This window comes from Arabidopsis lyrata, assembly GCF_000004255.2.
Source record: "Arabidopsis lyrata subsp. lyrata unplaced genomic scaffold ARALYscaffold_3, whole genome shotgun sequence".
Lineage (NCBI taxonomy): Eukaryota > Viridiplantae > Streptophyta > Magnoliopsida > Brassicales > Brassicaceae > Arabidopsis > Arabidopsis lyrata.
Genome location: NW_003302553.1, coordinates 9,933,563 through 9,947,700, shown reverse-complemented (window position 1 = coordinate 9,947,700; position 14,138 = coordinate 9,933,563). Strand labels below are relative to the sequence as shown.

At 36.5% G+C, this 14,138-nt stretch overlaps 4 protein-coding genes across 5 annotated transcripts; 2 read left to right on the top strand and 2 right to left on the bottom strand.

Annotated features, from left to right (window-relative positions):
- Positions 1 to 46: 46 nt before the first annotated feature.
- Positions 47 to 3,999, bottom strand: LOC9321563 (endoplasmic reticulum-Golgi intermediate compartment protein 3). 2 transcript variants are annotated; one of them, XM_021031052.1, is made up of 12 exons: positions 3,896 to 3,999; positions 3,421 to 3,571; positions 3,246 to 3,328; positions 2,664 to 2,739; positions 2,515 to 2,582; positions 2,150 to 2,246; positions 1,611 to 1,735; positions 1,434 to 1,517; positions 973 to 1,119; positions 713 to 821; positions 507 to 626; positions 47 to 421 (listed from the first exon to the last, which is right to left on the bottom strand). In XM_021031052.1, exons 2-12 carry the CDS (start codon positions 3,506 to 3,508, stop codon positions 354 to 356), a joined length of 1,065 nt encoding a protein of 354 aa, XP_020886711.1. In that variant the 5' UTR covers positions 3,509 to 3,571; positions 3,896 to 3,999; the 3' UTR covers positions 47 to 353. The 2 variants fall into 2 exon arrangements, with proteins under 2 accessions (XP_020886711.1, XP_020886712.1); XM_021031053.1 differs by having other exon boundaries at positions 3,421 to 3,516; positions 3,896 to 3,963.
- A 1,259-nt stretch (positions 4,000 to 5,258) lies between these two features.
- On the top strand, positions 5,259 to 5,988 carry LOC9321562 (biotin synthase). Its single transcript, XM_002885450.2, has 3 exons — positions 5,259 to 5,502; positions 5,699 to 5,838; positions 5,926 to 5,988. The coding sequence occupies exons 1-3, from the start codon at positions 5,301 to 5,303 to the stop codon at positions 5,986 to 5,988; spliced, it is 405 nt and encodes a 134-aa protein (XP_002885496.1). The 5' UTR covers positions 5,259 to 5,300.
- Positions 5,989 to 7,793: 1,805 nt separating this feature from the next.
- LOC9319419 (protein JAZ13) lies at positions 7,794 to 8,628 on the top strand. The gene is made up of 3 exons (XM_002885449.2): positions 7,794 to 7,927; positions 8,005 to 8,095; positions 8,197 to 8,628. Exons 1-3 carry the CDS (start codon positions 7,854 to 7,856, stop codon positions 8,401 to 8,403), a joined length of 372 nt encoding a protein of 123 aa, XP_002885495.1. The 5' UTR covers positions 7,794 to 7,853; the 3' UTR covers positions 8,404 to 8,628.
- A 559-nt stretch (positions 8,629 to 9,187) lies between these two features.
- Positions 9,188 to 13,608, bottom strand: LOC9319418 (protein PAT1 homolog 1). Its single transcript, XM_021031030.1, has 5 exons — positions 13,205 to 13,608; positions 12,655 to 12,809; positions 12,497 to 12,553; positions 12,181 to 12,256; positions 9,188 to 11,817 (listed from the first exon to the last, which is right to left on the bottom strand). Exons 1-5 carry the CDS (start codon positions 13,257 to 13,259, stop codon positions 9,812 to 9,814), a joined length of 2,349 nt encoding a protein of 782 aa, XP_020886689.1. The 5' UTR covers positions 13,260 to 13,608; the 3' UTR covers positions 9,188 to 9,811.
- Between the last annotated feature and the right edge of the window lie 530 nt (positions 13,609 to 14,138).

The following is a 14,138-nucleotide window of genomic DNA, read 5'->3' as shown; positions in this document are numbered from 1 at the left end:
GTCTATTTTTTTTTTTTTTTTTTTTTTTTCTGAGACACAAGTTAAAAAGATGCAAAAATGTTAAAATCTCAGGAAGCAAGGTGAATAAAATTACAAATTAACTCTACTAGTTTAACCAGAGATAATCAGAGTAAATACATAAGAGAGGAAAAAAAAAAGACTGAGAAGATGCAAAAACACTATATCCATGGATTCTAGAGTTTCTGAGTAATGAATGTGTAATCATCAATCCTGGAATCTCTGGTGGGTGGTTGTCTCAAGAAGGCAGATACAAGTTTTGGAGTTTGAGAGATTGTTCTTCCTTCCTTGGTTTTTTTTTTCTTCTTTGTTTTGTCTCTGTTTCTTCAACTAGTTTATGCTCTGGTACTCGACTTCTTGTTGAAAGATTCAATCAAGCGGAACATCCAACGATCTAACATTCCTGTTTTAAGGTATGAGATAAATTATACTATTAGGCAAAGATTTTGAAAGATGAGTATTTGAGACAAGACTGAGATGGGACAAACCTGTCAAAGCAAAGGTACCGCCTAATACAGCGCAAAGCCGAGTGATTAAGTGGAGAAAACTACGGCGTTCTTCCTTGATGGTTACAGTGATAGGTGAAAGATCATATAAGAAGTAGACAGCTGCAAGAAAAACGGCACATCAGAAAACAGAAAGAAACAGAGTAATAAGAATCTGGTGTAGTTCAAATGGACTTTGCAAAACTAACCTGGCCATGTTCGGTCGAATTCAGTCATTGGCGTGTAATATTCAGTTACAGAGTACTGATTTGTTGACAGTACGTCTTTTGAAAGATATCTATATTCCGTGGGAACAATCTGCGCCATATTAGCAAGAAATTAGTGACCTAAACTAACAAATACTGATTTGTGTACAACGAAATGGAACATACCGGTAAATGAAGTATATAAAATAAGGCCAGCAGAGATACATGAATAAAAAAGAAGACTGAAGAATTTGGGTACACACCTTAATATAGTATTTGAATGTTCCACTGGTGTCATGCAGTATTCGGTTGGTGTCATCAAGTGGGTTGTGAATTCCGGGGTATTTCGGCCCAAAGGATAGATCATGAATCATATGGCTCACGTTTACATTTTTGGACCCGCCAAATATCTGTTCACAGAGTAAAGAGAATAGTTATATACTAGCAAGGTATATCTGGTAAGTCACTGAAAGAGGTGCAAATGCAAATACAAATGATGAGAGTAATTTAGCGGATATGATATTTTCTATGTAAAAGTCTGGCTTTATACTTTTTCTGTTGACATATCAATGGCATCAAACGTCAATAATGATCATATGGTACTTAATCAAACTACTTCAACGAATCTGAGTTTATAGTATGTTCTTGGTTCATAATTTCAGACACTTTTTTCACTTAAGTCCTGGTAAGGGGGTGGTTAATAAAGCGAGATAATGATACCAACCATCTGAGCAACATAGATGTTCAGCCCGTGAACTGAAATATGGAAGTTTCCAGCAACCCGTTGTACATCTAGGACACCATAAACCTGGAAAAAATCCAAAAGATTAGTCTCTGTTTTCTATAATGGCGACAATACAAAATCTCTAATTTGTATATTGACAAAAGAAACAGTTAATACCCGACATCCTTCTCCATCTGCCAATGCTTGCTTCACCTTTTTAATCATAGTCTCAGCAGCTTGATCAAAGCCAAGAATATTCAATGCTTCGGTTTCAGTCTCATTCTTGTGTTCTTCTTTGCCATCTTCAGCAAGCACAAAGACGAAGTGTATACATGATTAAGTCTTTATTATACCCAAAAAAAATTTGCTACCATGACAACTATCACTGGGGCTCTCTTATATACCAATACCATCCACCTTAATAATAAGCCTCAATTCAACTTGTAAGATTCCTATTAATATTTGCTTAAGAGCACATAATTTGAGTAATTCAGTTCTCCAGGTACAACATATTTGATAAAGGTGTACATAATATTATCAGTTTTATCTTAGTATGGTTACTACAAGTTTTGACATGAACATAGACACAACGTGCACATGACTATCTGTTCTTCCAAAAGATTCAAGACATATACATTCAAACGACAGTTAAGGGAAAAGAAGCTCGTCAGAAAAGGTACAAACTCGGTAAAGGCTCATAAAGTATAGAATTTTACCATGTTTGTGAGGTGAGTGGCCATGCTCATGCCCCTTTTCAACAAGATCAGATATATATTCTGTGCCAATGATATGACCATGACTGTTGAGACGGAGCTGCAGATATTCACAATTAGTGAGCAATTAACTTGAGTATAAAACAGTACAACTAGAGCAAATGCCATAAGAAGTGAGATAAAGATGCTAAGGGAAATATTCAAACAGTTCCCTTCAAATATAATGTTTAACCTAAATATGAACAGTAAGAACAGCTATAATGTCTTAGGCGCAATCAAACAAAATAAACTTTGGTAATTTCAAGAAGGTGGAAGACAAAACATCTGAAGAAATTTGTGATTTGCATTAGCATCTGGATTCATCTTACCTTCCAAATGTTTGTATCAAGATCCACTTCATGCTTCCCTGACATGTCGATAGCATCTACGCTCAATACTACAAAACAAATAAGATCAATGACAAGTACATTCCAGAAGGTATAGAGGAAGGAAAGTAATATTAATGGATTTCTCTTACCATCACAAGGCAAAGATGGAAACGTCATATTTACATGAATTGGAAGAGTTTCTCCACGCTTTAAGTCCACAGACATCTAGAAACAAAACATGATACAAACTCCAATTTGATTACAATGTTTATAATAGACAAAATGAAAAACCCCCTACGAGTCAGTCATATGGACAGAGAACAACTAGGGTATCAATGAAGTTAAATCAACAGAGAGACTTCTATTCCATATTTCCCTAATGATATGAATCACAAAACTTCGAGTTGAACATTCAAATTAATTTGCATTATCTCACTCAAGTTAAGTTACCTAGAGAAGAAATGCATACTTCGGGACAATAACTAGGTTAATGAAGGCAATGACAGACTTTCAAGTAATCTCAACAAATTAACCACAGAGTGGCATCAATGAATTTCAACGATAACAGATGGAAGAGTACTAATTCACATGATCCATCTACGGAGTTTCATAAGACACATGAAACAAAAGATCATCCACTTGAATTTATAGGACTATTCCTAGCAGTTGGAAGGCTATATTCAGAGCAATAAACAGAAAAGCACCAGAGTTCGCTCGAACTAAATACATACCTGGTGCACTGTAAGTGTGTTAAGATAATAACTCAGCTCGTGCAAGAACAAAGTAGCCATTATAAGAAGTCCAACAATAGATACTACAATAACAACAAATTTAAAATGTTAACATATCCAAACACACAGGGGATTCTAAAATAACGAGAGGAGCTAACAGGAAAAAATCCATTACCAACTGCACCAGATTGTGTCTTCTGCAGCAAATGATCCTCTGCTCTTGGAAACGCATCGATGCTCCTTAGAGCCTGCTTCACACCCATCCTAGCAACTACCCTCGAAACTTAAATACTTCGAAAACTAAACGAATCGAAATTCCAAAGGACCTACCATATTACAAACCAACATCAGATATACAATATTACCAAATTCATACAATTTGGTACTGAATTAAACCAATTCTCTTCATTTTAATTGTATATATCTCGATCTAGACAAAGCAGAGAGCTTCCATGGCGGTTTTATCTAAAGGGTCTATCTCAAAAACAAACAAGCAAATTGCCCACAAAGATTTCATCAACAAAATCAGATTTTTCAAGTATGATCTTCTTCACCGGCCCTAGATTGGAAAATTCCCCCTCTCTTATACGTAACAATGGCGATGAATCTAAGATAATTCCAAAAGCAAAAATCAATTTTAGAGAACGTACTCGAATTCGAAGGTGATGAGGATGAAGCGCGCGCCGAGAGAACAAGGATGGAGAAGAGAAAGAGAGATCTCCGGGAAGAGAGACAAACAAAAGCCTTCTTCTTTTTTCCGTCTCTCCTTATTTATTAATTGCACCCTCAATTTACTAAACATTTCAATTTTAGCACATATAATAAATCTTCTTGTTTGTGATAAAAGTACAACAATCTTCTTATTTATTTAAAACCCCTTGTACAATCTCAAAAAGTACATAGTGATTTTTGGGAGATGATAGATGTTTTGCTCGATTTTTTCCGGATTTTGCTTATCGATTTTATAGGGGTGAGAATGGGAATTGTTTGGTGAGGATCTTGATCGTAGAAGACTACACTACATGCTAACCAAACTTTGGCCTATGAATCATGTTCGGGTTCTGACCATGATGGTTTAGTACTCTTACATTTTCATTTGAGACCAAAAATTATTTGGTGATAGAATGTAATGTGTTGTATATTGGTTAATCGAGGAGTTATGAATTATAACTTATACATTTCCGTTCAAGTAACAATTTTTTTTTTTCTTTTGTGGAAATCTAACTAGAGAATTTAAAGACATATAAATTTAAAAGGGTTCGAAAACTTACGACTATAAGAGCATCTCCAATGGATGCATTTTTGGGTTCTCTGCTCAGGTTCTCATCAAAAAAATGTTGAAAAATAAATCAAAACTATGAATTATTAAGAGAGACAGCTCTCTTGAGAGAAATCTTGAGTAGTATGAGAGACAATGACGTGGCGTGTTCTCAACCGTCGATTTTTTTGATCAAAAAAAAAAACGCGTCAAAAAAAAAAGAAAGAAGCCAAACACGTTTTCTCATTTCCGACTGTTTCCTCTCTTTCTTTGCGAAACCAAACACTGTTCTCAAGCTGTCTCCGACGACTGAGGTCACGATTGAGGCCGCCGACGACGATTGAGGGAAGAATAGAGAGGCCACCGGCGACGATTAGGCCGGATTCGTCATTTGCCCCACCGCATGTCACGATCGGGAGTGAGAGAGATATGCAAATCGGATATCCAAATTCAACGGATGGAGAGTAATCGATTCAGCTTGAATTGTAATGGGTAAGAGCATATACTTCTTTTATATGCAGTTTATAATGATTTAGTTTGGGGAATTTGATGTTCTTTTTAGGGTTCTTTGAATTTACAATTATGAATGTTTAATGTATGATGTGTTTGTAATATGAATTCTTTGTCTCTGTTTTGCACTATGAATTTTACCTTTGTTGTGGAAGATTTCGTTGAAGTGAAATTTTCAAAGTGTATTTGTTGTATCTGTGAGCAGAATGAACATGATGTTGATTATGGTCTCTGGCTGAAACATATGTGTATACTCACTTTCTGGGCTCTCACTTTACAACAGAGGCATGGGGATGGAAGTTTGCTGCACCTTGGGCATGATTGAGAAACAACAAGCACTAGAGCTAAAGAAAGCTGGACTCACTGCCTATAACCACAATCTTGATACTTCAAGAGAGTACTACCCAAACGTCATCACTACTAGAAGTTATGACGAACGCCTTGAAACTCTTGAGCATGTTCGTGAAGCTGGAATCAACGTTTGTTCAGGTAACTTCACTATGAAAACATATAAAATCTGAATTTTCTTATTCTTGTATGCCTCAGTTCTATAGAACTAGAAGATTGAAACCTTTCTCCAGCTTGGTCATTAGACTCATAAGTCCCTAATATTCGTTGATTTGATAAATCCATAGATAAGAACAACAAACATGTTCTCAAGTGTTTTCTTTTTACCGATAAACAGGAGGAATCATAGGGCTTGGAGAGGCTGAGGAAGACAGAGTAGGTTTATTACACACACTAGCAACACTTCCTTCTCACCCTGAGAGTGGTCCCATTAATGCTCTACTTGCAGTGAAAGGCACTTCTCTCGAAGACCAGAAGGTATATCTCGACAATCTGAAAACACATAATACAAGTCATAGCTACTTAGTGGTAAATGGCTTTGAAACCTTTTTTTTGTTTTTGCAGCCGGTTGAGATTTATTGTATGAGTTGTGATGTGAAATATTGTGTTAGCTTGTCTATTTGCTAATGTAGAGGTAGGGAAAGCATTGAATAGATTCGAGCATATGCAAAAGTCAAATGTTTTCTTTTGAGAGTATGTCATTTTGAGAGTCAAATGTAACCCAAGTTTTTATGTTTATATATACAAAGCATCTTCTTATGTGAATGATTTCTTCATATGTCACACAAACTAGAACAAAACTTATATTAGATCAACCACAAAACTTAAAAAATTTTTTCCTAAGAACCCCATTAGAGAGAAACTACCATTGGGCTAAGAAAAAAAAAATACAAACTCTCATCTAACAATTTGATAAAATTTGTATTAAAAAATTGGTGAAAGCCTACGAGAGACTCTCACCATTGGAGATGCTCTAACAGATTTCACTTGATAGGATGTTATTTTTGGGTTTTAGTGGCATTTTTTTTCCTTGTCTTCCCGGGATTTTGATGTATATTGATAACAAAGATAAGTACAACCATCACATAGACCTAAGTACTAATATGTTGCTCCAGCTAATATCAATCTTGATATGTAAATTTACACATGAGGGTTTATACTTTTATAGAAAACGGTAGATTGGTTGACAAAAACAAAATGTAACGTGATTGGGCCGTCTTATCAATGCCTTTTGATATTGAGGTAGCAATAGGGACCCATAAGCCCAATCTCTAACTTCCCTCCAGAAACTAACCCCCAAAAGAGTGTTTTGTTAAACAAAGCAATCACGTTTTACATATGGCTTCGAGACAACAAATTAAATAGTTTAGTGTAATTGCTTTAATCGATTTAAATCCCAAAAACAATTATACAACTCTATATAAATTCCGTATAGAGAAAAAAATTGCTCAAACCATCCGTTCTTAATACATGAATTAATGTTGTGGTCTTCATAAGGTCATGCCATAATGTCGTGGGCCAAATGTTCCGTGTCGTGAATACTAAAATCAGACTAAACATCGAAACCACTATCACATCTTTTCAATACCTATTTCGATCAAAGTCATATTAATTACCCATGTGTCCACTTCCAAGTTCATAATCATGTTTCATGTCTTTATCTTTTTCTTTTTTCATTCTTAAGAAATTTTTAAAAAAGGAGGACACGTGACTTGCGTGTTGTGAATAGTTTGTAAAACATGCTTCACGTGTCTTAATTCATCCACTAATGTCAACTTTTCTATACCTACCTTTAACTTTAATCTTGCTTTCAAAATATGTATTCCCTAATGCCTCAAAATTTAAATAAGAAATCCACTCACCACTCTCATTTATGGTTCGACTTTCTATTTGTGGAAAGTATATTAAACCAAATCGCTCCAAACCTCACATGGCACAAACACTACATGTGGCCAATCTTTTCACAAACCCCAAAAAGTCAAATTCCTAAAATTCACAAGTTTTATATTTGATTGTTTCAAACACATCGTTAAATTAAATTTCATAAACACAACACTAACACATATAAAAAGAAACAAACATACATTATAAATTTATACATGCAGAAACATAACCTATGTATCATTTATCATTGTCACTCATTGTCATTGAAATCATAATACCATATAAAATAGAAATATTAATGTAAACACACCACACATAATCCAGTACGAATTAGATTCATATTACTCAAGATACCTCTACATGACACATAACTGATGTACGTATACTTACTGGGAAAGAAAAGCTACCCTTTCTCTTTTGAAATATTTTTCCCTCGTATTGAAAACATGAAGCACGTGACCAAATTAATTTGCAGATATTTATTTTTTTCCACCAAAAAAAATAGTCATATAGCACGATCTTATATATACTTTACATGCAACTATGTCAATGTTGATTACTTTGACACGAAAATCTACCAAAGTAAGAATCTTGACCCAGAGAGAATCATGAAGGGTTGCAGCTTAGATCTCCACCTATCTCCATTGGCATCTACGCTTCAATCTTGTCGCCAAGATTCTACGTGAGTTTTATTTATTCAAATAACTCTACTTTCATATTTAAACCTCTTAATTCGTTTTGAATGAATTTTCTTTATAGGGTTAATGATCATTCTTCAGCCATAAGATCTAAGGAAATCAATGCATTTCATAGTGGGAGATTAAGTGAGTACGATCTCGTAGAGATCCAGGTACATTTTCTACCTTCTTGGTTTTTTTTTCTTCGTTTTTCGCTTTTGTTCTCCAATCGTTTTGATTACAACATTGATGAGTGAAATTTTCCTACATGAAGATAAGGGCAATAATAGAGATGGCGAGCAAGGAGCGTGACGTAACGGCGTTAGAGTTAGCGCCAGTGAGACTGGAATCGCCGTTAGGATGTTCGGTCAAGAGATCGGTGAAAAGGTTCTTGGAGAAGAGGAAGAAGAGAAGCAAATCTTTTACACTTACACCTAACACCTCTACCTCCTCAACCTCCTCCTCCCCTCATAATTTCTAAACATAATTTTATTATGTTTTCCTTCTAATTATCAATCAAACCAAAACAAAAAAATCTTTCTTTCTTTTTTTCTTTTTCTAATATGGGTGTCTATAGCTCGTATTTCTTTCTTTTCATTTTTCCCGATACTCGACGATGAATTTCGAGTTTTTTGTTGTTTTAAATCAAAGACGTTGTAGGAGCATTTGAGTCTGTATGAAATTCAAATCATTTGGATCGTTTGTATTCGTTTTCTATTTTCCCATTCATTCATATATGAAGTCTCAAACTTCGCCTACAATGAATTATGAGGTTGTCCGTTTATTCCAACTTCCAAGTTAACTCTATGTACTTTGACATAAGCTAGTGCAACTTCTAAAATGTTTGGAACTCTTCTATTACTTTTTTTCATTTGCTAATATCGAGCATTTAATATATTTTCTTATCTTACAAAATAAGAAAATGCAAACATTTAACTCGCAGGATACACCAAAGATTAGAATGAACGAAGTATATCAATAGCTTAAGTCAATTCTAGTAGTTTACGCGTCACTCATCATTGGCCCTTGGTACCATTACAGAAATTTTGTAGTATAGAAAATCAATTTCTATAAGATCCTTATTATAGTAATTTAAAGACTCTGTCCAAATGAAGGGCCAAATGATTTCAAGGGCAAACCAAAGATTCTACGAGGAACAACAAAATCAGTTGGATCTTAGAGTTGTACTATTAGCTCATCACAAAAAAAGTAGAAGAGCTTAGAAGATGAAATCTTGAAACAACCAACGAGAGAGATGGATCCAAGAGTATTCAAAAGAGGGTTTTGTGTGTTCCTATAACTATTACACGAAAGAGTTCTCAGAGGAAATAAACATATCGGATAACAAACTTTTTAACTCCCTATCCCAGCTGCATTTCCAGACCTCTAAACCTGTTAATCGAAGATGATTAGCACCTATCGCCTTCTCACTATTCTCCGGATAAAGGGTTTTATCAGCATTCTGTACACAAAACACTAGTATCCTTCCCAAACCACTAAGATTCCCTCCTATTTTTTGTTTCCCTAACGATTAGAGCACCAAAATATGGCTCTCTCGGAAGACATTGCTTCTTCCGATAACCTACTACTCCATGTTTCACATTCTTTCCCATCATCAAATACACAAACCAAGCAGAATTTGCATTTGTCCACCATAATAGAAAATACGAAATATAAAAGAGTTCAAAGTTAAAAAAAGAAGAAGAAGACGAGCAGAATCTAAAAGCACTTTTCACCTGAAACCCATGTGAAAAGATTCCTACACCACCAGGTTACTTACAAGTTTGTCTCCTGAGTCCACACCACACCCCTTGACTGTTCGTTTGATCCACAGCCCAGAAAACCAAGAACTGGAATCTTCCAAGCCCATGGTTTCTCTTTTTTCTTTATTAACCTCTCACAGATTCGGAGTTGATCTGTCCACCCCTTGCATGAGACGCCGACTCACTAATTGCCGACGGTTTATGACCAAAGTTTAATAAATAGTTCCTCTGGTCGTCATTGGTGTGACGCAGACTCGCACGTAAAAGCTCAGCGGGCATTTCCCTCTTTATCGCCAGCTCCAAAACATCCGCTGCACTCCCTTGGTTCTGTCCGCGGATTGTCTCATACTTGCTTCTGCAGTATTTGGTAAGAAGGTTGAAGAATTCATCAAATGAGGCTCTCCAGAGACCATCATTAGAATTCCCATGCATGACTCGAGGAACCACCACTACTTCAGCAGCTCTCTCAAGAAGAGATATCAAGACAACTGAAGCACCATCCCCAGCAGAACTTCCAATAGGACGCAGAGGTGGCTGCTCTGAAGAACAAACTACAGCTGCAAGGCAAGCACTCAGTGCTCGAAGGTCCATGGCTTGAACGCAAACTGTGACTGCTTTGGCAAGATTAGATATCGTCTCTGCTGCTAGAGTATCTGAAGGCAGGCCGCCGAACAGAAATCTCAAGTGGCGGAATATAGCCATACAGACAACTCGAGCAATCTCAGTACCTGGAACTATAAGTTGTAGATACTTTGTAACCAATTTTCGACCCTTGGGGAGAGTCGCTATACGTAGAAAGACAATATCATCCTTAGCAGTCATCCCGGATTTCTGACCGGTTTTGCTGAACGGATCAGCAAGTTGAAGTGCTGTCGCTAATCCTTCTAGCAGGATCTGCCGCTTTCTCTTGAGTTGGGCACCTCCGTCCTGGGGTCTTGTGTTTTGGAGAGTTCTGTCAATGTCAACTATGTCAATAAGAACTCCAAGAGCATCTTCAATTGTAACCCTAGCTGCAACGAGAGGTTCCTGTTCCAAATGTTTTCCTGAGCCCTTATGATCCCCGCTTCCATCGTTAAAACCAGGAGAAGAGTCAACCTCGAGCAAGGCATGTGGCCTGCGGACAGAAGGAAGTGTAATCTTACCAAGAGCATCTACATGAACTTGTGGATGCTGTTCAGAACTATTACGGGACCGAGGCTGGTGGTCCTTCAACTGAGCAGGATAGAAGTGAGAGATTGCTTTAGATCCGGCAGACTTCTTGGCAAGCTTAGCTTGGTGGTAATAATCATTGACATAGGGATCATTGCTGTGTGAATTGGAATGCTGCATCTTGAGTATACCCTCTATTTCTTCTGAAGTCATGTGCTTTGATCTAAACTGCAGTCCACTTTCACTTTTCTGACTAGCTGCGTCTGACGCCTGTTGAGAGAGGCCTCTGTTCTTTCGACTTCTATGAGATGACTTATGTTTGTGTTCCCTAACTTCACCAACCCCAAAAGGGACTTTACGTGATGGCGAAGGATAGGAACTATACAGTTGGGACTGTAGCGCCGCAAGTTGAGCATACGATTGTCTCTGCTGGAGGGCGAGCAAATGTTGCGACATAATAGCATTTCGAGGAGGCAATTGTTGATGCTGCTGTTGCACCAGATTATGTAATAAACCAGAATGATCTCCGTGTAGAAGACCAGGATCAGTGACCCAATGAGGTTGCACCATGTTACCAAGCGTAGGACCGCATGAGGCATATCTAGCCAAATTACCACCATAGTGGGGCCCTTGCGACAATCCTGAAAGATGAAAACCAGAATTTGACAGTGGGGAAGGTGCAGAATAAGTCAACTGAGAACCACCAGGAAGAGAAGGAGCACGATGGAGATTTCCGGGTGACGCCTGTGGAGATCTGCTACCAGACGGGGGAAAGGAGGTAAAATTTGATTCTGGTAAAATTATCGGTTCACTATTGTAGTGCTGCAGCTGCGGTTGCTGCTGAGGATAGGAAGATGTCCTGTACAAAGGTTTTGAATGAGCAAATGATTGTGGCTGTGAGGACCATCTCTTAGCTTCTTGATCTTGTTCGTCCAACCAGCTTGTGAGCTCTGCATCATGTGTCCAATCGGTAGCAGAAGAACCTAGAAGATAGAATTCAGTCAGAAAAAAGCTAATCGTGGAAATAATAGCTCGAAACAGGTAATTTGATATTTCAAGTACTGAATTTGCAACTTAAAATGACCACATAATTTTTTCAACTAACACAACTTCTATCTACAATCCAACAATTCACCTCAATAAAACGGACCAGGTCACAATATGTGGACTCAGAAAGGAGTTAATAGAAGCTATACTAAGTAAAAAAGCTACTGATTACTCAAGCTCAGCTGCCGGCTTCGTAAAAAAACGGGAAGAGAAAAGGAAACTGAAGAACAAGAAATATACCAGGAGAAAAAATAATACTAAAGTTATACAGTAGTAACCAAGTTAGGAATTCAACTCACTCTCTCTTGAAAAGGATCCTGATCCTCTATCACCAATAACTCCCGGGTGTTTGGGTCCGGTAACAACTCTGTTTAACTACACAAAAGAGAATATATAGATTTAAAATTACTGACAACAAGTCAAAACTAAAAGAAGAAGCTGAAAAAAAGCAACAAGCATTATGCTCTTCGCTCTTATTATTTGGAGGAAGTAGTTACTTTCGTTAGCTTTCCAGGATAAACAGAAGATGATTGATTATCAGTTCATCAAATGCAACCATGACATGGTAGGTAAGATATTAAGATTGTCATAATAGTGTTTGTAAATAATGCTAACCTTTGCGAAAGTTGTCGCAAGATCATCCATGTCGGATAGTGATCCTAAACCTGCCCCCTGGAACCAACATGCATATCTATTAGTAAAACATCTGCAACCATTTTTCACTACATGCATCATTATCAAGATGTTAGCTTTCAACAGAGAAAGCATGTTACCTCTCCTTTATCAAACAAGTGATACTCATCATCATCAGCATGTCCAAGAACAGGAGCGATCACTCCATCATCGTCCAGACCCCCAATTTCCATATCATCCAGATTCTGACCAAAAAACTCATATTGTGATGCATCGAAGAGTGTACTGTTTTTATCTGCAGATACAAAAACAGCTGCTTCAGAATCCAACATTACAAACACATGACCATAAAAATCTGAACTTTCAATTCAATGGATAACATAACATCTCTGAAGACAAGTTTCTTAGTATCCAAATTGGCATTGGAACACAACATCGATAACTAAAGCAAACCCATAAATCTTCAAAGTTAATTCAGTAAAAGAAACATAAGATCCCATTAGAACACAAAGCAAAGAGAAATTAAAGACGCTTATAGCTCAGTGACCTAAATCATACATTAGCATAAATCTCCTCCCTTTATATGCTTAAACAAACCAAGCAATACACAAAAACAGATCCAAAATCAGCTATAAGCAGAAAAAAATCACAAAGAGAACGAAAGAAACATCCTTTGAGAAGAAGACTGACCTAAGGAAGAAGCGCGAACAAAGTTATACAAATCCCTTGAATCAGATCTCTCCATGATCAAAGAGGTTTCGAAAAAACGAAACTTTAGAGGTAAGAGAAGATGACAGAAGAGGACATAAGAGAATCCTCTTTCCCTAGGGTTTCAGATAGGTGGTACTTTGTGAAGGAGACAGAGAGATAAAACAACCAAAATTTGAGAAATTTTGAGGTGGGTAAGTGAAATCAGCAGAGATTGCTGCTAGGGTTTTCGAATTGATAAAAACAAAAAACGCAAGTAAAAGTTGAAGAAGGAAATCTAAAACTCTCTCCGCGACAAAAAAGAGAGAGCGAGAAGGGTAATGAAGAGAAGGAAGAAGAAAGCAATGGCCTTTATTTTTTCTTGTTCTGTTTCCTTCGCCGTGTGTAACATCGACACATGACCTGACCTTTGCCAAACCAAATAAAAATCCAAACTTTTTTTCTTTCTTTTTCCTATTTTGTTACTTGATAATAAAATTAGTCTTAAATCATTTAAGTGCTTGTTGAAAAAAAAATCATTAAATGGTAAAAACAAAATTTTAAATCCAACATATTTACTAAAATTAATTATAAGAAAATTAAAAGTTAATATATGTAAATTTTGTTGCATAAAATATCTTAAGATTTTCAATTTTTGATTTTTTCATATACTACATGCACTGCCTAAATGATATGCTTATACGAGTCCAAGAAAAAAGTGTGAAATGCTTTATGTTCGATCCTACTGATTCTTTTATTCTTGAGGTTAAGACCCATTACTTTACTTGTTCCAAACTCAACCAAAATCAATTTTTAAAATATTGAAAAAGACATAGACTTTATTTATATATATCAAATCAAATTATATATATAACTCAACGACACGTTTACTTGGTCCATGTGACTGTTTTTCATCCCGGTCGGTTCAAATTGATCT

Bases quoted from the DNA above. Each gene is read 5' to 3' on its own strand.
- LOC9321563 (XM_021031052.1), bottom strand. From the start codon at position 3,508: ATGGGTGTGAAGCAGGCTCTAAGGAGCATCGATGCGTTTCCAAGAGCA. The intron at 2,740-3,245 runs GTATGTATTTAG...TTTTGTTTCTAG, and splicing joins ACACACTTACAGTGCACCAG to ATGTCTGTGGACTTAAAGCG. The intron at 1,736-2,149 runs GTAAAATTCTAT...TGCTTGCTGAAG, and splicing joins CCACTCACCTCACAAACATG to ATGGCAAAGAAGAACACAAG.
- LOC9321562 (XM_002885450.2), top strand. From the start codon at position 5,301: ATGGGGATGGAAGTTTGCTGCACCTTGGGCATGATTGAGAAACAACAA. The intron at 5,503-5,698 runs GTAACTTCACTA...ACCGATAAACAG, and splicing joins TGGAATCAACGTTTGTTCAG to GAGGAATCATAGGGCTTGGA. The intron at 5,839-5,925 runs GTATATCTCGAC...TTGTTTTTGCAG, and splicing joins CTTCTCTCGAAGACCAGAAG to CCGGTTGAGATTTATTGTAT.
- LOC9319419 (XM_002885449.2), top strand. From the start codon at position 7,854: ATGAAGGGTTGCAGCTTAGATCTCCACCTATCTCCATTGGCATCTACG. The intron at 7,928-8,004 runs GTGAGTTTTATT...TTTTCTTTATAG, and splicing joins TCTTGTCGCCAAGATTCTAC to GGTTAATGATCATTCTTCAG. The intron at 8,096-8,196 runs GTACATTTTCTA...TCCTACATGAAG, and splicing joins ACGATCTCGTAGAGATCCAG to ATAAGGGCAATAATAGAGAT.
- LOC9319418 (XM_021031030.1), bottom strand. From the start codon at position 13,259: ATGGAGAGATCTGATTCAAGGGATTTGTATAACTTTGTTCGCGCTTCT. The intron at 12,554-12,654 runs GTAACATGCTTT...TGTTGGTTCCAG, and splicing joins ACTTGTTTGATAAAGGAGAG to GGGGCAGGTTTAGGATCACT. The intron at 12,257-12,496 runs GTTAGCATTATT...TCTTTTGTGTAG, and splicing joins TTGCGACAACTTTCGCAAAG to TTAAACAGAGTTGTTACCGG.